Below are 25976 nucleotides of genomic sequence, written 5' to 3'. Positions count from 1 at the left end.
TGTCTGACTGCCGTGCTGAAAAATGCCAGTGACGCCTCACTTTCCTCAAAAAATAGATGTTACCAGGACAAGCATCCGCATACGCTTTTGCCGGCGACAGATCCGGTGGATGCGCTTGTAAAGCTTAATGTGCTGTTTATAATGCTCACCGTTCGACGGCAACAGGTGGGGGTATTCGGGGATAAGACGACCTCTCCATAAAACTGCTTTACAACAAGTCTTCTCTCCTTGCTGCATTACTCCTTGTCGACTCCAAGCCGCCGAATTCAGCCCAAGTCAAACATGTCCCAATTGCAGCCTCGTAGGCCAGGTGCATATTTGTCATTTTGCGCTTTCTGTCCGGTCTTGACGACTTTGCCTTGCTCGACGGTGGACTCAGACGATCACCCACAATTGTGGAAGTCAACCCCTCATTCGCGATCTGCTTCGTTGGCTCGGGCTCTGGTAGAACTGCAGGTGTAGGGTTAGGTGCGTCTGCCGGATGTGCGTTCACATTGTTAACGGTGGCCTTACTAACATTTGCGATTGTCTCATCTATCTCTGCGACAGGCGGTCCGGGGCGCATCTCAGACTCGATCTTTGCGATCTTCGGCTTCGCCACACTCGGAATCGTAATCTCAGGGGGGGTCTCGAACTGAGTATCTTGCTGGCTTTCACTTCGATCCCGTTTCGGCGTCTCGCTATACATCTGTCTAGCCTTGAAGATGCGCATCATTTTGGTATCGTGACGGAAACTCTGCGCTGAGCAGTACTCGCCAAAGAGGGCTTCCATACTAAGCTCTGGAGTCCACGTAGCTTCATCTACGGTACATGGAAAGACTTCTCGTGGTTTGAAGGCAGCGACAAGCCAGCAGAGCTCAGAGTACGAGGAGTGCCGAGAGTATGGGAACCGAATCGTCTTGTTCCGGTGAGTCTCAGGCTTGTCTTGCAGCAATTTGGAGGCGTGAGATGACAGAGCTGCGACGAACCTCTGCAGAGACAAACTATCTTCGCTGACTTGGCTCTCTTTCTGCATTTGTAGACCAACATCTACGGAGGCGCTACCCGTAGTCAAGGCGTACTGCAGTACCTTCAGCACCTCTGAGAGTAGCTCAGGATCGTTGATGGACTGAGCGCACAGTTCCATCAGCCTCCCCGTAGCAGCAACGTCGCCTGTTTCGAGCTCTTCTTTCTGGTCGAGGTCACCTTTACCACCACCGGCTCCCGACTCGGCAATCTCAATGCCGTTTGAGCGGGAGATGATAGGTATGATGTGTACGATACTCGCATCTGTATCTCTGTCGAGGATGCTGCAGCCCATGCCGCGCTCGCAGCTGTGTATGCGGACGTTCTCTGAGGATGTTAAGCAGCCAGGTTGCATGTGGTTGCCGTTTCTGAACCCACACAGCACAGCTGCTTCGCGTATCTCGATACCAATCTCTTTCAAGAATTTGTTTTCGCTCTGCACGTCGAGACCAGCTTCTCTTAGACTCTTCCTGTCCAGCGATGACAAGGAGCCGTAGATGCGTGTACGGTAGTCGTCAAGATGAATCCTTGAGTTGAGGAACGACGACAAAGCGACCCAAACGTTTTCGTAACCAAATGTCCAGGAATGGAAGTAGAAAACCGTATCGTCTGGATAAGTGCTGACCTTCTCCAGCAGCTCCTTGATGCCTTCCGCCTTCGAAGGAAAATTCTTATAAGGGGAACGCTTGGTTGCGAAAGTAGTGTCAAGATAGATGCAATCGAGGTGGCGAAGTCCGAGCGCGTAGGGTGCCAGCATAGGACTCTGGACAATAGAATTGACCCACCATGTCTCTGCACGGATGTCGCCGGTGTATAGTACTGCTTTATCATCACCCTCGATCAGAAACATGACAGCGCCAACACAGTGATTTGCATCAATGAGAGTCACGCGGATGCTGTTTCCAGGCGCCAGCTCAATCATAGTAGGCGTGTCCAGCGGGAGCGGCTTCGCCAGCTTGCGCATGCTCCTGTCATAGGTGACATTGCGGCTCTCGAGGATACCTTTGGCAAAGTTGATTCTGTAGTGGAACTTCTCTAGGCGTAAAAGAATCTACAGATATGTCAGCCAAATGCAAGAGAAAGTCGTTTGCTTCACTATGCTCGCACGCACTTCTCTCGTTGCCGCAGAGCAATAGACGAAAGGCGCCCTGAATGACTCCAGTCCAACGAGGTGGTCTGAATGTACATGGCTGAGGAAGCACGCCAAAGGTGCCTTGTGCTCAAGTTGGGGCCGAAAGTAGTCAAGCCTGATCTGGGGGAATTCTGACGCGTCGAGTCAGCATTGCGCCTGCTCCAGGCGAAGGTGGCTCATACCGACGACGATGCCTTTGAAGGTAGACATGGAGGCGAGTATTTCGTCGGTTCAATATCGTCTCCAACATTTGCGAAGGTATCGCACAGGGTGCAGGCTGAGATGTTCGCGGAATGAAGTGAAAGTCGAGGGTGACGCGGAAGTGGCGCGTGCGGGCGTGACTTCCTTTGTCGTCACCTGCTCCCAACTGCAAACACTTCCTTCATCCATCATTGTCGCCGACCAATGTTACAGGCAGCTATTAGGCAGCTATCATATGACGATCGATCGATTTGCTATATCATACAGTCTCCATACGATGCTGAAGTTTCATAAGATAGTTCTCTGCAGATGTCTTGCGCTCCTTGTCTTCCACAGTCCTTAGCAATTAATTGTACATTTCAATAATAATCGAACAAACATTCGATGTAGGCAACATGTGCTCTAGCCCATGTCGAAGAGTTGAGTTGGAGTAAGTCGTTCTCTTCCATCGGCAATTGACAGCGAGCATGGGCATGATGACATCGGGAATAGCATCGGCCTAACCCCGCGGTACTCCAACAGCTACCCCAACAGCTCCATCACAAGTTCATAGCTTCATAAAGTATCCGCCCAACTCTCGGCTTTCCTCTTCCTCCTTCCCATCTATCGCGCAATTCGCTTCCACAGCCGAAATGTCGCAACTCCTCAAAAAGTCGCTCAAGCTCGCACTCGTTCAGCTGGCATCCGGCGCAGACAAGACGGCGAACCTGCACAACGCGCGCGCAAAGGTCTTGGAAGCAGCGAAACAAGGTGCCAACCTGGTCGTCCTCCCCGAATGCTTCAACTCGCCATACGGCACAAAGTACTTCGACAAGTACGCCGAGACGCTGCAGCCATCGCCCCCGTCCGCCGACGCATCACCGACCTTCCATGAGCTGAGCAAGCTCGCAAAAGAAGCAAACGTCTATCTCGTCGGCGGCAGCATACCCGAGCGCGACGACAAAGACACAAAGAAACTTTACAACACAAGCCTCACCTTCTCGCCCTCGGGCGACCTGATCGCCACGCACCGAAAAGTGCACCTCTTCGACATTGACATCCCGGGCAAGATCAAGTTCGTCGAGTCCGAGGTGCTCAGCCCAGGGAACAAGATAACCATCGTGGATCTGCCCGAGTACGGGAAAGTCGGCATCGCGATTTGCTACGATATACGGTTTCCCGAGCTGGCGACGATTGCTGCGAGGAAGGGCGCGTTCCTGTTGCTGTACCCCGGTGCGTTCAATTTGACGACGGGCGCGCTACATTGGGAGCTATTGGCTAGGGCAAGGGCGACAGACAATCAGGTCTACGTAGGACTGTGCAGTCCGGCGAGGGACATGAAGGCCGACTACAACGCGTGGGGACACAGCATGGTCGTTGACCCGAACGCGCACATTTTGCAGCAACTGGACGAGAAGGAGGGCATCGTCATTCAGGAGCTGGAGGCTGGCAACATTGAAAACACACGGAAGGGCATTCCCCTGTACACACAAAGGCGGTTCGACGTATACCCAGATGTCAGCGAAGGTGGAAGGTTTAAGGAGTACCGTGGATCTACATAATCACAATTCATCGTATTTCTCCAGGAATCGTGCCTTAGCCTCAGTACTTCCCTGACTATTCCACAACATCGCTTAACATGTAACCTAAAGATGCTGACAGTCGACAGATCAAACGAGCGTAATGACCAGTGGTATCGGCCTATCAATCAATCTCCCCTCAAGCGTTGCATTTCGTCAGGCAGGTGCTCTTCCTCGTTCTCAACCATCGCCTGCCGAGCCCTCTCCTTCTTCTTCGCGGGGCTCTTTTCTCTTTCACCACCAAGGGTGCCTTGTCGCTTCCTTTTAGTCATTGGCTCAAAGTCAATCGTGGCGTCGAGCGCGGTGCTTCCACTCAGATCGCTTTGACTATCTCCAGACAGCGCCTTTGCAAGCTCGGGACCCATCTCATTGGCATCCATTTGCTCAAAACTGCCGAGCTCCTCCCCCAGTGCACTGTACAGCTGTCGCTCCAAACGCCCTGTGCTGCTGACACTTGACATACCAGCCTTGTGGCTAGGTTTGAACGGTGACAGCTTTGCCAGGTTGGCGGTGAAGGTGGGATCGATTGTGTCCACGTCAATAACTTCGACGTGATTGTTGCGAGGAGTACGGTCCAGGTCGCCAGAGACAGTCTTGGAATTATTCACGATTGGAAGCAAGCTTTGGTCGTGACGAATGTCAAGTTCGAGGTCATTTGTGTCGTTTACAAGACCTTCCTTGCGACTCTTTACCTGATTGATGGCTGACGGTGCATGAGCGCAGCCAATCTTGCTACTGACGCCTCGTGGAAAAGTTTCGGCCCTGGATAGGCCGGAAGCATTCGATGAGCCGTCCCTCATTGATACATCAGAGTCCCAGCGCTGGGGTGCAAGCATAAAGGGAACAGGCGTATGCATCCTTGGACCGTGATTCTCTTTCTTATTGGTATGATGCCTGACTGGCGCGGTCATGTCGAAGTTTGCCTGACCAGAAGAAGGTCTTCGGTTGCGCGAGGAGGCATTCACGTCTGGAAACGTGCGAAGCATTGCTGCTGATGACGGTCGAACTGGCACAGACAGAGCGCCCATCTTGGGCGGACGATGAGACTGATTCTGTGCAGGCAGATCGTTTGGCTTACTGCGCTCAGCTTTCGATGGACTGATGGCCTCCAGAATCTGCCCAAATTGTTCGTCTCGCAGAGCCATCATTACTTGCTGCGCATTGTTGTCTTTCCATGGTCGTCTGCTGTTGACTACCGGGTTCATGAAATGCCCTGACAAGGCAGTGCTTGATGCCCACAGTGGTGCTGCATATGATGGAAATGACGGGTCATAGAAGCCCTCCAATCCGGATGTGTTCGATGTGTACCGCTGTGACGGAAATGATCTCAGCCGCATACCGTCGTCAGGCTCACCGGAAGTGCCGTATGTATTATACCAGATGGTCGGGTGACCACCCTGGTGGCCCATAAACGGTTGGGAGTATTGTGGCAACGAAGGCATTCGGTCTGGAGGTTGTTGGTGCGGTTCGGGGTTCGCCGGTCTGATGGGTTCGGAGTCGGACTCTGGCGAATTTCCTGAGTGTATGCGCGGTCCTCGCTGTAGCTCACGAGCCATAGGGTTGCGAGGGAAAGATTGTGCCGCAGCTGTGGCTCGCTCGGCCATGAGTGCGCGCAGAGGGTCGATAATTGGGTACGCTATGCCAGCCTGCTCCAGCAATTCTGCATCGGATTAGCATAACGTTTCGAACCTCGCCGATGCAGCACGTACCTCTCGGAGCATGCTGGAATGAGAAACAGACAATATCCCAGGTGCCATCGTCAAGTAAGTCGTATCCGCTGACGAGCTGTTCTGAAAGTACGATCTTGATTCGGTTGTCTGTTCCTCGCGGTTGCCATGCCGAGTTCTGCAATAGTGCACTCTTGTCATTTGGTGGAAACAAAAGACGTTTTTTTGTTTGGCTGGTAGGTTGCTCTTTGGTCCGGGATGACTTGAACGAACGCTGCTCAAACGCTGCTCTCCAGTCAGCTCTTACTCAACGAGCCGTTGTGACTTGGGGCACATACCAATATCCTGCGGCGACGTGTTGTTCAGCTCGAAGCTACCATGGCTGTCTCTTGTAAGAGGGTAGTGTTCAGCAGGGTTCATGAGAGCAAACTCACTATAGCCTGACGCCACCAATGATAACCTGAACGGTGAAGGTGCTTTTCTTGCCAGCCCTTCGTTGAAGCTCTTGTACGAACGAGGAAGGCTTCGGCGGGCCCCAGTGATGTAAGGAGATACGAAATGGCGCCTCTGGTTTCAGCGATCCAATATACGTTCGCAGCGTCGGTAGTTCGTGGCCATCTAGCAGGTGGTGTCAGTCCATAGTCTCATCACAAGCATGCCGCGGGGTGTATGCCAAGACATGCTCACCTTCGTCTCGGGAGAGGTAACAAGCGGTCCGGTATTCTGGGATGGGAATGTTCGAGTCATCGGGAAAGAGGATGACGTCCCAGTTGTCGTAGCGCATGGCAGACGAGCAACAGCAGCTGTCCAACGTTGCACAATGTTTGCAAAGCCAAAAAGTGGCAGCCGTGTTGCGCGAGGGTGGAAGGGAGCAGAAAGACGAGAACGTTTGTTTGGGTTTCCAAGTAGCGAAGGGACAGAGCGCCCTGGAAGCTATTCGCTGGGAAGGCACGACAACAACACCGTCCATGGGCCACCACACTTCTGCAGAAACAGTGTGGCGTAGAAGTGAGAACGAGCTGACACGAGACACAGTGCTCGACTCCGCGCTATTTCAGCAGGAATATTGAGGGTATGCAAGTCGAGAGGGGAATTGGCTGAGAGAGTGGGCTTGATACCTTTGACTAAAATCTAGTAATCTGCCCAGGACCTCTCGTGAAGCAGTCGCAAGCACAGAACACTTGCAAGCACCGAACAGCAAAAGATGCGAGGGTGTCGACAGTGCAACAGTCCGACGCCAGCAACACTAGAACTTTTCCAACTGTCTTGAGCCAAGCTTTTGTAGATCGAACAACGACACCGTACAAGACTGTCGCCAGACGCCATACTGCACGTGCTGGAAAGCCGACATGTCCGTCCCAATATGATAAAGAGTGCAAGCGTTTCCCATTTTCGCATAATCATAGAAATATTTTTCGAGTAATGATTGGACCGTAACTCCTCGCTAAATCATGGCGCAGATGATTATGCCCAGTGATGCTGAACGCGAGACTTTAGTAGTTGTTGTTGAAGTTCAGTTGCTGCGAGAACGCTTGATCAGGCGCACCAGGGGTGCCGTTGGAAGGGCTGGCGGGACCGCGAGGAGAAAGGGGGCCGAGACCATTGAGGCTTCCAGGGCCGCCGTTCTGCGAGAGACCTTGAGGAAGACCAGGAGGTCCTCCGTAGCCGGCGGACTGTTGCTGCTGGGGCAGCTGCTGGTAGGGGCTGCAAATTGATGTCAGTAGATGAACGAGTAATCGAATCTGAAGCAGAGATTTGCGCTGTCCTGCAGACTCGCATGCAAGACAAAGCTAAGCTCACAACGAAGGGAAGAGACGGTCAAGCAAAGCACGAAATAAACAAAGAACGCATCGAAGGAACCGTGTGATTGGAAAGATAGCCAACCAGGTCTGAACCGCAGTAGCGCACATTCGCAAAAGAAAGGCATCTGGCAGAAAGCAGCTCCAGACTTGTGCATGACTAGCCGCATCCCAGATGCTCCTTGAGAAGTAGCCAGCTTCGAAAGAAAACCCGCAGGCAGAAAGATGACCTGTTATACAAAGACTCCCTTCTAAGGCCCTCGTGCAAGATCGGTGTCGTCAAATAAACTTAGAACTTTTGGAGAACCACCCAGGTTTATAAAGGAACCAAAATCGCTCCAAGGTCGTGTGACGAGTCATGAAAGAGGTCATTGCAGTAAGCCAACAGGAAACCATGGAAGAAGCGCCGTGCAAGCAATACATAGAGAAAGAATGCGCTTACTGTGATATGTTGTTAGCGATGCTCAGTGCAGCGGGTTGCGTGTTCCTTACCTTCATAGGAGCGAAACCACCTCCGTAGCCGGGGTGCTGGGGAGGCATGCCCATGCCGGGCCCGAAGACCGGTGGGGGAGGAGCAGGGCGGTAAGGAGTGCCGGCAGGTCCAGAGTTGTTCTGAGAGCGTCCCCAGCTGAGACGGACACGCGAGTTGCCGATGGGGTAGCCTTGCATCTGGTTGATGGCCATCTCGGCGGCATGGCGCTGGACGAACTGGACGAAACCGCATCCCTTGCCTGGGGGGATCTTGACGTAGGTGATCTCGCCGAAGCCCTGGAAGAAAGAGCGGAGCTCGTCCTCAGTGACGTACCCACTGAGTCCGCCAACAAAGACAGTGGTGTTGTTGGGATCAGTGAACTGATTCATGGGCTGGGGAGCGCCGTAGTAGCCCATAGGAGGAGCACCCATGGAGTACATGCCCATTCCAGGGCCACCGCCACCCTGCTGCATGTTCATGCCGCCGGGTCCACCAGGTCCTCCGCTCTTGTTCTTGGGAGTAGCAGTGCTGATGCGCATGGGGCGGTTACCGCAGTAGACGCCCTGCATCTCGGTAAGGGCCTTCTGCTGGTCCTCCTCGTTGGCGAAACGGACGAAACCGTAACCGCGCGACATGCCGCTGATGGGATCGGACATGATCTTGGCAGACTTGGTGGAGGTGTACTTGTTCTGGAAGAGCTGGACGAGGACAAACTCGGTGACCTCGGGGCCAAGGTCTCCAACGAAGATGGAGAACTCAGGACCACGCTCGTCGCGGCTTCGGTCGGCGAGGCCGCCACCAGAGGCCCAGTTGAGCTTGAAAGGGCGGTTGGAGTTGGGGATGAGCTGGCCGTTGAGGCTGAGGGCCTTCGACGCAGCGTCAGGGCTGGCGAAGTCAACGAAGCAATATCCAGCGTTACTGCTGCACAAATTAGTCTGCGTGACAACGACCCTCTCTCCTCCCATGTGCTCTTACCCAGAGAATTTGTCGCGGATCATCTTGACGTTGACGGTCTCGCCCATGTTGTACCAGATGCTGCGCACGAAGTTCTCGTCGATCCAAGGCTCGAGTTCACCCATCCTGCCTCTTGTTAGTCCCTACGTTCGTTCAATTGGCCTATTGAGAGCCATTATAGTGCGCAACTCACCAGAGGGTGGTCTTGCCGGCACCCTGGCCGTTGCCGTCAGGGCCGGCGCTGCCAGGAGGACCCATCTGCTGGGGAGGGAAGCCGCCGGACTGGTCCATAGGCTGGCCGAGGTCGGTCTGCGAGACGTTGGGGTTGGGGCCCTGCTCGCCGGGCTGCTGGCCCTGGTACTGGTCGTACTGCTGTTGGAAGCTCATTGTCGCGATGGATCAAGTGGTAGTGATCGAGTATTGGTTGAGGCGTCGACTAAGAGTATTGCGCGTAAGTATGATATTGGACCGGGGTCGTTTGTATAGTCTGTGAAAGAAACGGTCGTTAGCTCGGTGATACGGCGCAGAGTCTGGTGACGGCCAAGGCGCAGGTGAGGGGCGTGAAAATGCTCTAGGCTGCACTTACCACTAGGGACCTGTAGTGCGTTCTTTCACTAGAAGGCGCGTTGCAATCAGGCGCGAGGGCACACAGAAAGTAACAGACACAACGACTGCGAAAGTAGGTTGCAGGAAAAGCGTCGACAGACTGAACTCCGACTCGCGATCCAAAAAGGGCCTGACGAAGACGGGAGGGTGAAAGAGTGGCCGTGAGGTAGACGCTCTATTGAGATCTGCAGCAGCAGTCAGTACATCTGTCTGACAGAGAGGTCACATGCACAGGCGTGGCACGAGGCGACAAGAGCGCAGTAGCAACCAGGGTGGGCAGCAGAAGCGCGTCAACGGCGACACGACGACGGCACCGCGCAGCTGGTGAAGGAAAAGTAATGCCAGCTGCTGCGTGCGTCCCTGCAGGTGACGACGTCAGAAGGCTCAGCGCAGCTCGCCATCAGATGCATGCATCGCAATGCTTCACAATTGCGAGCGCACAGTCTGCACCGAAAATGTGCGTCACCCGCGAGCATGCACCCACCAGGCCGCACGCAGCAGCCGCTCGCCAAGGCAGCGCGAAAAATATGAGAGGGGTGCAGAGGCTTACCTGAAGGCCAAAGAAACTCCCGCGAAGCAGAGAACACCGACGACGCAAAGGAACACAGAGGAGCAAAGCACAAGACGATTGCCTGAGCAGAGATGTGAAGAGGGAGTGGGTGGGGTAGAGGAGGGAGAGGGCAGCAGACGATGTGAAGAACGGGCCTTTCAAGAGCTCTCTTCAGTGCCGGACCAATCCGCCCAAATCTTGGACTCCGCCCAATCCGCTGGTCGTGTGTGGCGGCGGGCAGTCGGTAGCGAAAGCCTTGTTACCAAACGCACCAAAGGCCTCAGCCGAGCAACCTGGGGACGATGGCGTAGAAGATCGCCGAAAGAAAGCTTGACCTCAGCCCCTCCACCCAGCGCGTCGATTCCCCTCTCTCCCTAGCCTCGCCTGGGTGAGCTGCGACAAGGCTGCGTGGCAGCCCTGCTCCAGATTCGCTGGCTGGAGGTGCGCTTCTGCACGATCCAGGGCCACACGGCCACACATTATTAATAGAGGCCCACCCCCGGTGCGTACGTTGAATGACTTGCAGCTGTTGTGCCTCCGCTTGCTGGAGCGAGGGCGTCGTGAACTGCGAGCGACCAGTCTCATTTCCCCACCAGCTTGCTTGCGCGCAGCTGTGGCCACCTGTGAGGGGCTCTGTGCTGCGACTGGCTGCAGACTCTGCGCTGTGTTTTCGGCGAATCATCGTGCTAAGGTGTGGTTCCATTCTTCAGCACTGGCACCAGGGCATTCTGCGGCTAGTTGAGCGGCAGACCTGCATTCGGATTACCTCAGAACAGTGGTAAACGACGCGAATAAATACCCACACGCCTAGACGCTGCAACAGGCAAGCAAGGTGACGTGCGCTTCGATATGAGCTTCCATGGGGAGAGGCATGCATGGCAATGTCGAAGCTCCATGTTCGTGGTCATGTGCCACCACACCACTTCCTGAACCAGGTCAACAACACAGTTGCTGTGGAGAAAACATGTCATTTTGTGGTATCCTCATATCGAACAGCTCCCTCACATAGCGCTAACCGCACGACTGGAACTGAAGAAGTTATCCCTCAGACTCCACCTTCAATCGACTTTGCTCCCTGAGATCTGCTCTGCTGGGATGCCGTTGGCTGCCTGCGCCAGCTCCTTCTCCTCCTGCTCACCGAACGAGTCCCTTCCCTCCGCAAAGACCTTATCGAAGTCGTACTCGAACCACCTGATATCTGGGCTGAGACCAGCAAACTTCCACTCGCCGTCCACCTTCTTGTACCAGTGCGTGTTGGCGCTGTGTGCGTGGCCCTTGACTGCAACTGTTGAGCGGGTCTCGTCCGTGTACCTCTGGTGAGGGACGCGCAGCTGGTGGTAGCCAGTGATCTCGTCTTCTGCTGTCTTTTCCCACCGTGTGCCACCGATGAAGTGCTGTGTCTTGAGGAGAGGGTTGCCGAGAACAGCGGGGTCAGAGGCCATTATGACAAACTCCTCTGCAGGCATCGACTCCCAGATCTTGTCCAAGAAAGAGCGGTAGTCGATCCTCAGTGTGGGCGCAATGCACTTGCGCAGGCGACCCCAATCCTGCTTGTCGTCAGCGCCGTGGAAGGTAATATTGAAGGGCTGCGTACCTTGCTGTCGTAGCTGTCTGCCCACTCGTAGACTGCAGTCTGACATCCCATGATGTCATCAAAGGTAGGCTTCAACTTTTGCTGCGACATGGTGAATGCGATCTTTGCAAGCTGGTGTAAAGTTGGGTTTGCGTGTCTGATAGAGTCGATTCTGTTATGTTGTTATTCCGCCTTCGACTCCTTCCTCTATATATCTATCATGCCTGCGATTCAGATGTCGAGATATCTGCTACACAGAACTTCGGCTCCCCGCCTAGTGGCATCCGGCTTCGGTCCCTGAGAGGCTGCTCCGGGGAAAACACTGCGGTGGAAACGGGGCCGACACTGTTTTTAGGGCATGCCATCTGTGCTGTGTTTCAAGATGCCCGAACAACGTGAAGGTAAACGTCGCGATGCTCTTACTCCGCTCGATGGTGCCGGAGGGGAGGCGCACTAGCGCAGCAGCGAGGGAAGCCGCCCGGAGGAGCTGGGAAGCCGCAGCACCAACACGCCTCAATTTACCACCCCTCGCGTTGTCTCTGCAACCTCTTTGGTGTATCTCAGTAGATTACGAATGCGGTGTCGCAGCACTAATATGTGCTCGCTCCCGCCCGACTCACGGCGCTTTGAGCAGTCGCCTGCACGTGGCTGTGGGTAGTGCGAGCAATGCAGCTCAGAATTACAGCGATCAAGTACAGCAGAGCAGCACATGAAATACCAGGATCTTTCCGACCAAATGTATTGTATTGAACTCTGCCTGCGACGGGTAGGCTCTATGCTTGCTACACTCGCTCAACACAGTACCTTTTTCCAAACAGGACGATTGAGCAACTTTGCTATCAACAAATGCGTCCTTCCTGGGCTTCTGCCGGGCAGAGAAGCGCTGCGTCTGCCACAGGATTGACGAACGAATCGCATTTGCAGGACTGGCAGGTGCCCCTGCAACCAGCTTCACATCCTCAGCTCTGACAACTTCTGTCTTCGCGCCATGTCAGCTTTCCTTCCTTTCTTCTCAATTATTGTCTTCATATTTGCATGTCGCAATGTTACTCTTCTGCGCCTTGCTGCTTTTTGCACAGAACACAGCTTCAGCAACTCCGGATCCTGAGGTAGCGTGGTATTCAGCCCCCAACTCCCGTGGAACGTGGGATCTTATCGTTTCCTGCGTGCTGACACTGGTGATTTGTGTCTGGTCAGCCTTGCACCTCAACGTCCCAGTGGAGACGTCACGGCTCAGAGAGCGGAACATCAGACGACTGCGGTGGGTTCTGCTTGGCATATTCGCTCCCGAGGTCGTTGTCAGCACTGCATTCGCACAGTTCCTGACCGCTAGGTGGCTGAGAAACGAGATTCGAGCAGACATTGAGTATCGGAACAAAGACGATGTAAGCCTGACCTGAATGCGCATCGAGAGCATACAGAGACTCATATGCTCAGGGCACCCAATCCTCCGTAATTGAGAAAGAGAGGGCGTCTGAGGAGTGGAGCCTTTCGCAATGCTATTTTGCTGTCATGGGTGGCATCGTCATCGAGACAGGCGCCTACATTGCGGATGAACCACACCTGAGCATCACAGCTGAAGGTGTACGACTACTCTCGTTTCTGGACAAATTACCGAAAATCAACAATGGCGAAGTTCGCGATAAGAGCAAGGCAGATGACTTGGCTAAGTTTCTTGTCGTTCTGCAGGCAGGCTGGATGATCATCCAGTGCATTGCACGAGTAGCGCAAGACCTACCAGTCACTCTGTTGGAGGTCAACACGATTGGCCACGTCGTTTGCGCGTTCGCCCTTTACATGTTATGGTGGAGAAAGCCTTTGGACATCAAAGATCCGCACAAGATCGTTGGGGAGCATGGGCTCGACAAGCATATTGCCTTGATGTACATGTGCAGCCCTGTCAGCGGCAATCGAGAGGACGAAATCAGCGAGATTCGCTGCCTTGCGTACACTCTGCCTGACGACAGACCCAAAAGTACGATGACACCGTCACCTGACGGCAAGTCTCTAGAGGCCTCTGTACCCAAGTTCCACTCGACGCGATTCTCGCTCGGATCTGTCGGAGCGAGAAACCCGCTCAAGTTTCTCGGTCCTCTACAGAAGGTAAAAGATGTCAATGGCGAGGTTCAATATACATACAAGTGTGAAAAGGTAGCTGCCGAGCACGAAGAGTTCTTCCAATTGCAGGGGCCCGGTCAATGCCTTCAGCATACACGAAACTACTGCCGTAAAACATTCGAGGATTGCAAGGAGCACGCCCCACTTTCCGACCAAGCAAAAAAACGCTGGAATTTTGCGAACGGCATCGTTCAAGAGTTGTGGGACGGGTGTGAAAAGCGAAAAGAGTACAAGAAGGTGTTTTTTACTTGGTCCACACTGGGCATTTTCGTCGGCGAGCCCATCTACATCGCGGACCGCGTCCCCAACTTCCCGGGCTTCTCGTATCTTGGGAGTGTCAACGTACAACGCGACATTTTGAAGACTGTCGTGGCTTTTGCCGGAGCCGCATATGGTGGTCTGCACCTCTCTGCGTGGAACGACTACTTTCCAACACAAGCTGAGAGGATCATGTGGATAGCGAGCGCCTGCGCCACTGGCCTCACAGGTCTCGTGCTGGCGCTGTTCTTTCTTGCAACGAACAAGCTCCAGCAGCTCGAAGCCGCAGAAAACCGTATGCGCAACAATAAACGATTCAAGGCTTTCTTGAAAGGAGTGCTAGTCCCATTGTTCGTGGCAGCCAGAGTCTTCATCGTCGTGGAGGCTTTCATCTGCCTTAGACGCCAGCCGGAAGCCATTTATAAGACGCCGGAGTGGAGCAACTATATCCCTCATCTATGATCATAAGAATACACGTGCATCTCGCCTCTGTTGCGTTTTGCCGGACATGCCGTCCCTCCTTCTGGTGCCTCGAAAACCTGACTATCACCAACAAGGGAAGGCTCTGTGAATGGCGAAATAGATCTTTTGCCAAAATTCAATCGTAGCGACCCTCTCATTTCAGTGTCGACCGTCCGCAGTGAGACTGCGTCCTCACCACGCATAGCCTCGTACTTGCTCTTGACGCCCCTTTGGCCCCGCCAATAAAAGAACACCGCCGCAGTCGCGAATAAGAGCCCTGCCACGAAACCACCGATGATCGAACCCGTGATGATGCCTACGTTCGGCGTTGTTTCTGCACCTTTGCTAATCGAAGGGAAGTCGTCACAGCCCAGTGGCTTCAGATTGTTCTTTGCGTCTGTCTTTGGGTTTCTGTTTGCCACTCCATACTCTTGCGTTGTTTCGTCCCATCTCAGAATGAGAGAGTCGGTGAACGGTTTGCCTATCACTGGCACATCTACACCATATGCTCCCCAGCTACCATCTCCGTTCGAAGGCAATCGATCACCGAGCGAAGCTGCATCTACCGTACTGGCGTTTATGTTCCCAACGTCAACTTCAAGGCCACCCTCCAGCTTGAACCTCAAGAAACCGCTGCTGGGGATTGAAGAGTCCGCAGCGCTGAGTCTCGAACCGAGGAGAGCTCGAGCATCTTCTTCATCGGTTCCATGCAATTTTGCGCGCACGTCCTTGGAAAGTACTAGGAACCGCACGCCTGGATCGACACATGCAGTAAACGCATTCTCAATTAGTGGCACGCCCTCACTCGTCGGCCCATCGTGGTAATCAAGCGACTTGACTCTCACCTGCAACAAACACGGCAGCCCACCATCTTTACTCCGATCCGCAACCTTGAAATTCTGAAACTCGCCGGTATATGCATTCTCATCAACACATCCCAGACACAAGCTTGCGTTCGACAGACTCCAGCTCTTGCTCGGTACCATGCCCTCCGCAACCAGCGTCTCCAGCACCCGCGATCCAGGCGTAAGACTAAGCGCAGAGCTGCCCAGACCACCGAACGTCACGCCTTCGTTCGTTAGTAAAAACGAAGTCATTACATTCCGTGTATCAGGCAGGACGTCGTTTTGAACCGCATAGGCTTCGATGTAGTCGGTGAACGTGAAGCTGTCGGCCATGAACCGCCACTCTGAGAACCGAGTTTTCTTAAACCATCTCTCGCCTACGTAACTGTTTGTGCTATTGTCGAAAAATGATATGGATAGCTGGGGGACGTAACCGCCTCCGTAGATGTCCGCGCACACAAATTTGCCATCTTGGTCTGTCCATCTTGTGTCGCTTGCTGGCACAGTTGTATCGTCTGCGTAGATGCAGGAGTTTGTGTACCGCGGGATGAAGGGCGTGTCGAGTTGTAGTGACGGTGTGAGAACCATGTGTTGTGGTGGTGTGCCTACGGAAATGGGTATACCGTGAGACAAGATTCCGGGGACGACTGAGGTGGTTCGTATGGGAAGGTTGAGTGGAGGTGCGGCGCACTGAGCTGTAGCTGCGCTTCTTGCGAAGAGCAGAAGTAACGAGGCTGAGTACTCGGAGCGCATTGCAACGAAATGGTGGCTTCGAGAGGTCGAAAGCACGCGATGGTTGAATGATCAACCCATCTGGCACCCTCGTATAGGTTCGTCGCAACTGGGATAATACGCAAAGTATAAGACAGATGTGATGATTCGAGTCAAGGGAAGCTGCTGACAGCCCATTATCCGGGAACCTACATGCAATATGTACACACCTGCCTCTCTAAGCAGCCATCCGCGGGCCCACGTCATCCTTTCCGCGGGCGAGGTGTTCAGCCGCGCTGGGCATACATAGACGAGTATTGGTATCCGTACAGTCAGCACCATGACCTCCAAACACAGCATGATAGGCGGGGACATCTGTGTCACCCCTGTCTTTGGGCCTGGGGCGAATCGGATGAGAGCTCGCACGCGTATTGCGTGAGTGAAGCTGCGGTGGAAGAATTCGAGCGCGCATGTTGGAGCGGCTCGAGAGCGAGTTACTGAGTGTTCAGATAATTTATGATGGCTACGGCGCATCGGCGCACAGAGTGTGGGCCCTTGATCGGACAGTGGGAATGGCAAATGGGTGGGATGCGAAGGATGCTGAACCTTGTGGGCGGGTTTCCAGGCGTGGGGCCTGGATGAAGTCAAAAGGGGATGGCAGTAACAATATCAACTCTTCATGATGCTTTCCAATCATACGCTATAGTCTATGCCTCCTTCCATTCCTTCATTTCAGAAAAGAAAGCTGTACGCTACCCCGAGAAGACATTTCCAAGATGTGGTGTCCACGGGAGAGCATCTGAATGTTGCGTCGAAATCGTTCACGAGGTCGGGCCAGTTGGCGTGAAGGTAGTTCCCCAGTGTAGGCATGTGGTGCCTTACCTGCCACCTCATGGGCCATGTTTGTAGCATCAAGCTGATACATCTCGTTGCTGCAACCGATCTGATTTATACCACGTTGAATCTCAGCCTGGTGCTGCCTTTTACTTGATGCAGAATTGATGCTCAAGACTGTGGACTCGAAGTCCCCAGATTGGCGATCTTACGAGGAACTGTCTGGTCTCAGAGACAACGGATCCAAATGGCTGCGGCGCGGGATCACGAACAACTGTTCTTCAGTCCCCGGCTCAAATTTTGGTATTTGCTCGTGTGTGTTTACGAAGAGCAAGTAGAGATGACACGCAGCGGCCGCTGAGACATGGACTGGGTGTCAATCTGTGTGATACTTCAAAGGCAGTCTCATTAGCCAGTAGTGGCTGATATTGGACATGTTTTCCCCATACCGAAGGAGGAGGTCGTCAGCATTTGGCCAATAAGGCAGCAATCTTCCTAGATCTGATGCTGTAATCTACTTCCTCCACGAACGAACGCCTGAATAGTCTCTGTCAGTCTCCTGACACAACAAGCACAGGCTATATGACGTGACGGATGCGCCTTTGTTTGAGTCGATGCCCATGATGAAGATGAAGGGCAAGACCGTAGGTTACGAGCGATGAATCTAAGTCTAGGTCGAAGGAGTAATGAAAACGCAACCTCTAAGGCTCTCAGAAGGGTGGTTCATGCGCTGGCAGATGGCGATTGGCAGTAAATCATTGCGCAGGTTGCTGCTTCACAAGGCTGAGGCTGAGCAAGTTAGCTCGCGTCCATGGTGAATTACCTTATCGACTGAGTGTATCCCATAGCTTACAGCTGACCGAATCCTGTGTGTAGTGAGCTCTAGACAACAACGTATGAAGACCGCTCATTGCGATGGATTGAACGGGCAAACAAAAAGCACGGACGCGAAGCCTCGAAGCTTACCGGTACCGGTACCGGTACCTAAGCTCCCCGCAGCGCGAACCTGCGACACGCACACGCAACATGTAGTGTGCACAATTCCCCACCTTTTGGTGTCTAATAACCCTAATGCCTACGCGAGCAATCAAGGCGATCTTCTACACACGCTTTCATCATGAGAAAGGTAAGCGTGCCGCGCCTAGCAGAGCTCATAGCTAATGCCCTCAGGTTCACGTGTCCTCCACCAAGTCCCAGCAGGCGCTATAACACCGTCAACCTCACCCTCCGCCCTGCCAGTGCCCCTCTTTCAGTTCTCGTCGGTGACGCAATACCTCATACCTACCCAGCAGTTTTGCGATCGTCTCATAACTTGCTGCGTCAACCACCACCGCATCATCGGTTACCCTGTCTGCATAAAGGAAGAGAAGAAATACGAAAGAAATGAATTCATCTTCAACTTTGCTGTTGTAATCAGCGAGAATGAGGCAGATTGGGCGTGCTATGGACAGGTAGTGAGGAAACTGGGACGTCTGCTGAGAGGGCTGGAAGAGCAGGGAGGCTTTCTTAGCAAAGAAGAGGATGGTGTTTGGGACGATGAGAATGTAGGTCTTGGGATAGGAGGTGGTGGCATGGACAACAGTATGGGTGGCAGTGGCTTTGGGATAGGCAGCGGCAGCAAAGTGTACGCGCTGTGTGAGATGGTGCTTGAAGACCTCAACAATTATGCTGAGTGCATGATACCAATTGGTATGCTTCCTTTGACTTGAGGTATATCTAGCGTTACTGACGGCGACAGACGACTCGAACACTATCAACTTGAAGCTCTTCCCTACAAGACCACCGCCTCCACCCGTTCTCGCGCATCAGGTCCCGCTCCTCACGATGTCGCTCGCTGGCCTACAGTCGCCAATCTCGTCAGACCTTACATTGAACCGCATTCTGCCATATATCAATGGTGTAAACTCCATATCACGAATCGCTCAGCTTGCGGATACAGACCTCTCCTTGACACGGAGAGCGGTGCAACATCTGGTGTACTATGGGTGTTTGGTGCTCTTGGATATCTTCAGCTTTAGCGCTATCTATGCACCGACGGCAGAGATTGGCGGCTTCATTGTAGATGACGATATTAAGGAGGAATGTATGAGATATGTCAGGACGCCGAAGCTGAGAATAGGATCAGCGGTCAGCAGAACTACGGGTGGGCGAAGCGAGTCTGAACGGAGCCGAGATAAACGCAGCTCGATATCCTCATCAGCGTCGCAGCAAAGCGAGACTGCAAGCTCAACAATTCACATTTCGGACTTCGATGCTGGAGAGAAGCAAGATGAGAACAAGGACGAGGACGAGTGGCACATCGAGTACGAGACGTTGAGCACATTATACACGTCCTTGCGACAAGGGCTCACATTGAAGAACTGGGTGCTCGATAACCTCGACCTGCTTAGTGGCATCGATATCCGTCGATTCATCACCTTCGGCATCATCAAAGGCTTCCTGTATCGTGTCCACAAATACGCATACGCAACATCGACAGCACTGCCTCCAGCACTACCTACAAGTCTTCAGACGTCAGCTGCGCCCTCAACCTCGAACTTGAGAGACTCTGATACAACTACTATTCGTGGCAATGGTCACCACCCTTCGATAATTAACCTACACTCGCACACACAACACTCTTCGTTATCAGTACACCGACCTTCAATCGCCTCGACGAGTCTGGATCCGCACCTAGCGAACACACATCACCATCACAAAGCGCCGAGTGTCTCGCGAAACCAGGAGTTGAAGGAGATGGATAAGCTAGTCAGTGATAGGGAGAGAGAGAGTGGGCTGCCTTTAGTAAGGTTTCTAGACGGGATGCACTGCTTCGATGAGATCTGCAGTGAGCTATCACTGCCCGAGAAAATAGTTGAAGGTAAGATCAGGGGAGTCGGCGAGGGTCTTGGGGTGGTAATACATCGGTGATACCCATAAATGATCCTCGAGATTTGCACTAGTTACCAGCATTTACGAACATGATCGTGAAGCAACAAGTGGAACTCTCCGGTGAAAATGGAGAAGTCGTGGAGCAATTGTGGGCCGTGTAGCCTCACTCCTTCCTTCTCGAAGCCTGTCAGGCATCACCGAGTAAATGTAGCGGCCCCACAACCACATGACCATCATGTCCAGCCAAACCCACACGGCCAAACCCAACGCAGCGCGCCCTGCATGCGTCGTCTGCGTGATGCACATCATCCGTACAACGTCGTGAGACCACGCATGACTTGACACAGGCATTGACACGCCCGCGGGCTGCGCTGCGAACGCACTTCCGGCCCATGTGGAGAAAAGGTTGGGACGGTGGGCGCTCAACAGCGGGCCTTTGGCTGAGGGAGCTGCGTGAGTTTGAATACAAAAGCAAGCAACGACCCTGAGTTGCAGCACATATAGTCGCTAGATATATTGTACTCCTTACCTACTCAAACACCAAAACACAAATCTCACGCATTCGACGAAGACATCCATGATGCTCGCTCTCCTCAGCGCCGCAACACTTACCCTCGTCGTCGGCCTAAAGCTCACAGCCCTCGGCCTAGTTTTCAAATGGATGGCTCGATACTGAGCCCTTTCGATCCCAAGGCGCTTCCAGCGCGGTCCGCGCAAGATTCGGCCTCAACTCGCACAAAACCAGACCAGAAATCGGGCAGAAACCAGGCGAACATCGCGATTCACGAAGCACCTTCGGCGAGCACCCACGACGCACCCTCACTCTCTGGCCCTAGCTCGATAACAGATCCCAATGTCCACAATAATGCAATATCGGGCTCGGATATTTGTGAGTCAGGGCGTGTGATAGCGGAACAAATTGAGCGTGTCAGGGGCTCGCGAAGCTGCGTGCGACCTGTGGCCGGCCTGAGAGCAAGCGCGCAAGCCCTGACTGTGCTATGGCTTGCAGATACACTTGCAGGTGCCGGAGCTGAGTCCGGCCGGCACGTTAAAGGTGACTCGGACACTGAATTCGGAAAAGATTTCCCAAACGAGTGGCACTATGATGGATTGAGGTGGAGGGCGGAAAGACCCCGCATTGCGTGATACCCCGCAACACCGATGCCGGCATCACGAGAGGTGATGTGATAGATCGAGGGACGGCGTTTGAGAGCGTAGATACCGTAGAACACCGTGGTATCACGTTACCTCGTACAAGACAAGCTGCAACGACCACACACCTCCTTCTGTCCAGACACGCAAACGCCATGGCGGCCGACGCAGAGGCGTTCACCGAGCTGCCCATCCTGCCGCTCTCCCAGGCCCTGAGTCCAAGTACCAAACCTCAATTTCTTGCGGACCTGCGGTCTGCGCTGCTTAATGTGGGGTTCTTGTATCTGAGCGAGACAGGGCTGCCCGAGCAGTTGGTCGCGGACGTGATTAAGGAGTGCAAGGGCTTCTTTGAGAATCTACCCCAGGAGGAGAAGGAGAGGATTGAGATGAAGAATAAGAAGAGTTTCTTGGGATGGAGTCGAGTGAGTTGTCATCTCATTATGTGCTGAAAGTAGGACTCTGTGTTTTGGTTGGTTGTAGTGGTTGATTGTAGTGGTTGATCTTCGTTGGACGAACGGTCTACAGTCCAGCGGCACTCGTACAGTCGTATGCTATGCTATGTTCTGCTGTGTATATGCACATGCAGTGAAATGAACAGAAGGGGGACGCTGAAGATGTTACTAAGGGTACGAGAGGGAAAAGAGAAAGAGCGCTCAACCAGACATCTTCCCTGTTATCAAACGCTGTAAAGCAGACCCCTGTATCTTTCGTCATGTAACCACCAAAAGGTCGATCGTATGACCGCCTTGTAGTCGCTCGGCCAGTACGCCTTCCTCCTTTTTTTGCTTGGACCAATACCAAACGTTTGCTGACGACCTCCAAGCTCGACAACGAGACTACAGCACTCAATACAGATCACCGCGAACAACTTGATCTGTCGACGCCGCATCCAGTTCCAAGACCAGAGGCGCCCCTGTACCACAATCTTCTTGCACCAAATCAATGGCCATCATCACAGCACCTCCCAGCTTTTCGACCTGCGTACGAGGAGTACATGCGCCGCATGTCTGACATATCCACTCTCTTCACGTCATTGATTGCCGAGGCGATAGGTCTCCCCGCTGATGCATTCATGCAATTTTTCGACGAAGGTCAGCAACACAAGCTGAAAATCGTCAAGTACCCCGAAGTCGACGTGCCAGATCTGCCAGCTGGAGCAAGTGAGATCGACAGGAAGAAGTGGGAGATCAAGCGGCAGGGTGTTGGTCCACACAAGGACAGCATGCTCACCAGCTACCTGCTGCAAGCGAGCAAACAACCAGGTCTGCAGGCACAAAACGCTAAAGGGCAGTGGATCGACTGCAAGCCCATAGACGGGACACTCGTAGTTGCGATCGGGCAGGGAATGGAGGCTCTAACGAACGGCGTCTGCGCGTCAACGACACATCGCGTGCTCAGTCCACGGAAGGGTGAAGGCGCGCGATACTCTGTTCCGTTCTTTCAGGGCGTGAGCTACGATGCAGAATTTGAAGCCATGGATGTCCCAGAGTCCGTTCTTAAGCTGCGCGACGAAGCACGCAATGACAGGAAGGATGACGTCGAGTTCACCTTTGTCAAGGGCAAGTGGGGACACTTAGGAGAGGCCACGCTGATGAACAGAGTGAAGAGTCACCCGGATGTAGGAGAAAGATGGTATCCAGAGCTGCTTCGGCAGATCAGAGCACAGCAAGCGGCAGCGACAGCAGCGTAGACGCAATTGCCGATGAGCGTCGGACAATGATAAAAAACTTTGTCGCACTTCTTCGCCGGTCTTGAAATGCCAAACATGAGACTATCGATTTCTGCGTGTGTGCATCATCGCGCAGGCCGCACGACGACACCGGTTGCGGTGAGCTGATTTCTGACCCAATGCGGAAGCCTTGCCAGATGCATGAGCACGGGTGAGGTCGGACCTCTGTACCCTCCGAGAAGCGATTGGCTGCAGCGGGTGCCAGGTCCACGTCGTCGGCTCGAGCGGGCTGCCCGCCTAAACCGCACTAGCAACCCCTTCTGGAGTGTATCGCTCGCTTGGCGCAGGGCATTTTCTGCTGGCCTCGGCGTATCGGCCAAAGGAGTATCGGATGACTATAGCCGCGCGGCAGACGATGGCCCGCCAGAAGCACGATGGATAGAACGCGGGAAGACGGTGTATTTGATATTGACGTGTTTCATGAACCTTACAGACTACTGTAACCGTGGTAGAGCAGCGCGGCTTGCAATCGCGGAACTGTAGCGTGTTCCACTTCGCTCTCAGTGTCGGTGTCGAGGATCTCGGCGTATTGTCTGTTTTTGGAGTCGATCTCGGAGTAAACTGAAGCGACCAACGCCCGTAACCTTGTCTCCACGGAGAATTCCACTTTCGTATGACCTCGCGTCTCCACCTCTTGAGCATCGTTTGGCAAGGACTGCTTGCCCCTAATAATTCCATGGTCCGTATTATGGGCACCTTAGCGGATTCTGATGCGATCCTGCTGACTGCTGACTGCAATACTGCCTCGAGTGGATCCTGCGCGTTGCGTTTCATTTCGATTAATGCCGTGCGGGGATGACCGTGAAGGTTTGCCCACGCGTTTCTGGACGTGCTCTCGCGATTTGATTAACTCTCGCAATGCTGCGCAAGATTATATCCGAGCAGGGTGTGCCATCGTGCTGATACAATCGCCGTCATTGCGCCGATTGACATGGATGCCTTGTCCGGCAGCATCAACCGTGAGGTCTCGAGGACGCTGGCCGGAATATTCCTCTGCCATGAACCCAGACACTACTCTGACCGATCAAAGTACTCGTACTGATGCCGTGATAGAAATCCATTGTTCATGTTTCTAGTCGATCCATGACCCTGGTCTGGGCAGACGAGCCGCGAGCTTTGAGGTCGAAACAGTGTATACGTCCGACTTCGGAGCCCCTGCAGCTGGGATCTGCCCGCGAAGGATTACGCGTTGCTTCGACGTCTGCTCAATGCTCAACCTTCATGTTGGGCTGCATGTACATCATGTGTTGTCCAGGCTCTCCCATCATCTGCGGCTGAGGCGGAGGGTGCGAGTGAGGCGCGTGAGCCATCATAGGCATCTCTCCAGGGTGGCTGACTTGCGGTGCGTAGCCCTGATGAGCGTATGCGGGATACGGTGCGGAAGTTTGATGTTGCGCGTGTGGGTGTTGCGGAGGCGCCTGGTGGTTCATTGGAACGCTCATGTGTCGCTGGTAATCAGATGCGTGCGGCGAAGGGTGCGAAGTTGGTGTTCCGTAGCCTGTCATTTGCATAGGCTGAGAAGTGACAAGCGGTGCATTGTCGAGAGGATATGACATAGCTCGCGTGTTGCTCTCCAAGCCGTAGGGGCTAGGGTAGGGCTCCACGGCGTGGACTGAGGGATGCTCTGCAATCGAAACTGCGTGGTGCTGAGCATGCGATGAGGGGTGAGGACTCCATCGTGCGTCATGATGAGATGATGGGACGTCCATGGGCGCTGGCGCCTCGCCATGTGGTGAAGAAACATGGTGAGCGTATGCATGTTGTGTTTGCCAGTGGCTGGTCTGGGAAGCGGGCGTCGCAATATCAGGAACTGAGTGAACGCTGCGTGCTGTTCCAGTGGACGACCTGCGCGGCTGGCTGAGCATCTGGACGCGATCACTGGGCGAGGGGGCGCCTGCTGTCTCTCTAGTCAGCCATCATGCACCAGGTATCACATGTGTTTCACGGGAGCGATAGATCGATCTCGTTGCGTCAAACGGCAAATGACCAGTGGTCGTTATGAAGAACGCATGTCGCCCAAATAGGAAACCAAGTCAGGGTCTACGACGTTGACAACAAACGGAAAAGTGCGTGCCTCGCATGAACGAGCGTCGGCTACACAAACCGGGTGCGGGACGCCAAATGGAAAAGCAAAGAAGTGAATCCACTTGGCTCAAGAGGTAAACTTTGATCTGTGCTCCAAAGACAAGAAATTCGTCACATACCTGTGTTGTGCTCTGGGACGCCCAGAGTGGAAGGCCCGTGGCCCATGCGTGCGCGAAGTATGGCATTCTCTTGCTCCAGCTCGTCGTTGCGGCGCATGATATCAATCATCTTGGAGGAGGAGCTACTCTCCAGCTGGCTTTGAAGGTCGCGGACCTGGCGCTCGAGAGATTCAATGTGATCCTTGGTCCTCTGGCGGATGGCCCGCTGTGCTTCTCGGTCGTTGGCCCGCTTCCGCTCCAGCTGCGCAGCGGTAAGAGTGTTGACGCTGCGAGTTCCTGCTCTTGAGGGGCGCTTCTTGCCGCCAGACATTTTCCGTGACTCGCTCTCAGATGAGTGGCCATCGTATGACATGGCCTTCTTAGGATTGTCCATCATGTGGGGAGGCTGGTAGTTGGAGGTGCTCATAAAGTCGCTCCGGTAGGCGATAGGGTCACGGTAGTGGAGTACTGAAGTCATCGAGGATCCGCGAGAGGCGGTGAGTGTATTAGGCAGTGTCGACGTTGCTGTGTCAGCGGGGCCCAATTGAGAGGCGGTCCAAGCGTGAGACCGTGTCAATGGGGTGAAGTGACGGCGGCTGTTCCTGATATCCCAAGATCAGGGTATTGGCGAGGGTTAATGTAAGGTGTGCCGCACGCGCACAGATGACCCACAGACGTGGCAGCGAGAAGTGAGTCGTGAGTCGTTATGCGAGAAGGGTTCAGAACAGCGGAGATTACAAGATTGAACGGGAAAGCTAGAAGAGCGAAATGTCAGGAAGGAGGCAGGACATGGCTGGCAAGAGCCTATAACCTGTTCAGTGCTATCAGAGTTCGCGAATAGCGCCTTCTACCCTAGTCCTGCACTAGTGCTTGCGTTGCATCCCGGCACCTGGCTGTAGCCACACGCACACGTGGGTTCCTGGGGAATCGTTTCACTTTGGCCACTAGGGTTGGCACCATGAGGGTTGGTGCCTGACAAGCGCTGCTCACGCAAGCTGGATGCGTCTGCATGCAAACCCTTTGCAAGCTCCGCGGCATCATGTTGCCTCCATGGATGCGCGGCTCCTAGGGCAAAATGGCGGTGGCAGCGGTGCGTGGCGGACGCCCGAGCAGCCCCGTCAAAGGAGCTTTACCCTGCGTCCGGCGAACGCAGTAGTGGTTCTGGAAAGGCACCACGGGCGTCTAGCTCGAGGCATTACAGCACACTACTGAAAGTGGCCGTGGCCGAAGCTGCTGCGCGACACTAGCCCCTCGGGCCACCTTACCCAGAAGACACGGACGGCGAGAATCTCCGC

At 53.9% G+C, this 25976-nt stretch overlaps 11 protein-coding genes across 11 annotated transcripts; 4 read left to right on the top strand and 7 right to left on the bottom strand.

The window, feature by feature from the left end:
* Positions 1-208: 208 nt before the first annotated feature.
* M421DRAFT_94059 (uncharacterized protein) lies at positions 209-2193 on the bottom strand (the record flags this gene model as incomplete). Its single annotated transcript, XM_033598168.1, has 2 exons — positions 209-2056; positions 2113-2193. The coding sequence occupies 2 exons, from the start codon at positions 2191-2193 to the stop codon at positions 209-211; spliced, it is 1929 nt and encodes a 642-aa protein (XP_033446446.1).
* A 489-nt stretch (positions 2194-2682) lies between these two features.
* On the top strand, positions 2683-3893 carry M421DRAFT_422869 (carbon-nitrogen hydrolase). Its single transcript, XM_033593299.1, has 2 exons — positions 2683-2768; positions 2831-3893. Exon 2 carries the CDS (start codon positions 2971-2973, stop codon positions 3877-3879), a length of 909 nt encoding a protein of 302 aa, XP_033446445.1. The 5' UTR covers positions 2683-2768; positions 2831-2970; the 3' UTR covers positions 3880-3893.
* A 132-nt stretch (positions 3894-4025) lies between these two features.
* On the bottom strand, positions 4026-6348 carry M421DRAFT_7132 (uncharacterized protein; the record flags this gene model as incomplete). Its single annotated transcript, XM_033596780.1, has 5 exons — positions 4026-5557; positions 5607-5849; positions 5903-5946; positions 5999-6182; positions 6252-6348. The coding sequence occupies 5 exons, from the start codon at positions 6346-6348 to the stop codon at positions 4026-4028; spliced, it is 2100 nt and encodes a 699-aa protein (XP_033446444.1).
* Positions 6349-7801: 1453 nt separating this feature from the next.
* Positions 7802-9176, bottom strand: M421DRAFT_68077 (RNA-binding domain-containing protein; the record flags this gene model as incomplete). Its single annotated transcript, XM_033596476.1, has 3 exons — positions 7802-8756; positions 8811-8915; positions 8983-9176. The coding sequence occupies 3 exons, from the start codon at positions 9174-9176 to the stop codon at positions 7802-7804; spliced, it is 1254 nt and encodes a 417-aa protein (XP_033446443.1).
* Positions 9177-10856: 1680 nt separating this feature from the next.
* On the bottom strand, positions 10857-11932 carry M421DRAFT_422867 (scytalone dehydratase). Its single transcript, XM_033593298.1, has 2 exons — positions 11540-11932; positions 10857-11492 (listed from the first exon to the last, which is right to left on the bottom strand). The coding sequence occupies exons 1-2, from the start codon at positions 11627-11629 to the stop codon at positions 11004-11006; spliced, it is 579 nt and encodes a 192-aa protein (XP_033446442.1). The 5' UTR covers positions 11630-11932; the 3' UTR covers positions 10857-11003.
* Positions 11933-12561: 629 nt separating this feature from the next.
* Positions 12562-14356, top strand: M421DRAFT_68169 (uncharacterized protein; the record flags this gene model as incomplete). Its single annotated transcript, XM_033596486.1, has 3 exons — positions 12562-12884; positions 12988-13417; positions 13871-14356. 3 exons carry the CDS (start codon positions 12562-12564, stop codon positions 14354-14356), a joined length of 1239 nt encoding a protein of 412 aa, XP_033446441.1.
* M421DRAFT_422866 (uncharacterized protein) lies at positions 14267-16076 on the bottom strand. The gene has a single exon (XM_033593297.1). The coding sequence runs from the start codon at positions 15952-15954 to the stop codon at positions 14347-14349; it is 1608 nt and encodes a 535-aa protein (XP_033446440.1). The 5' UTR covers positions 15955-16076; the 3' UTR covers positions 14267-14346.
* A 1741-nt stretch (positions 16077-17817) lies between these two features.
* Positions 17818-19656, top strand: M421DRAFT_102554 (nitrogen permease regulator 2; the record flags this gene model as incomplete). The annotated part of the gene is made up of 3 exons (XM_033586791.1): positions 17818-17872; positions 17917-18435; positions 18485-19656. 3 exons carry the CDS (start codon positions 17818-17820, stop codon positions 19654-19656), a joined length of 1746 nt encoding a protein of 581 aa, XP_033446439.1.
* Positions 19657-20844: 1188 nt separating this feature from the next.
* Positions 20845-22549, top strand: M421DRAFT_218867 (Clavaminate synthase-like protein). The gene is made up of 2 exons (XM_033588294.1): positions 20845-21191; positions 21593-22549. The coding sequence occupies exons 1-2, from the start codon at positions 20925-20927 to the stop codon at positions 22457-22459; spliced, it is 1134 nt and encodes a 377-aa protein (XP_033446438.1). The 5' UTR covers positions 20845-20924; the 3' UTR covers positions 22460-22549.
* A 48-nt stretch (positions 22550-22597) lies between these two features.
* M421DRAFT_218889 (uncharacterized protein) lies at positions 22598-23488 on the bottom strand. The gene has a single exon (XM_033588295.1). The coding sequence runs from the start codon at positions 23270-23272 to the stop codon at positions 22736-22738; it is 537 nt and encodes a 178-aa protein (XP_033446437.1). The 5' UTR covers positions 23273-23488; the 3' UTR covers positions 22598-22735.
* Positions 23489-23703: 215 nt separating this feature from the next.
* On the bottom strand, positions 23704-25075 carry M421DRAFT_67912 (uncharacterized protein; the record flags this gene model as incomplete). Its single annotated transcript, XM_033596456.1, has 2 exons — positions 23704-24395; positions 24703-25075. The coding sequence occupies 2 exons, from the start codon at positions 25073-25075 to the stop codon at positions 23704-23706; spliced, it is 1065 nt and encodes a 354-aa protein (XP_033446436.1).
* Between the last annotated feature and the right edge of the window lie 901 nt (positions 25076-25976).

Source organism: Didymella exigua (assembly GCF_010094145.1).
Source record: "Didymella exigua CBS 183.55 unplaced genomic scaffold M421scaffold_23, whole genome shotgun sequence".
NCBI lineage: Eukaryota > Fungi > Ascomycota > Dothideomycetes > Pleosporales > Didymellaceae > Didymella > Didymella exigua.
This window is presented reverse-complemented; position numbering and strand designations above follow the sequence as displayed.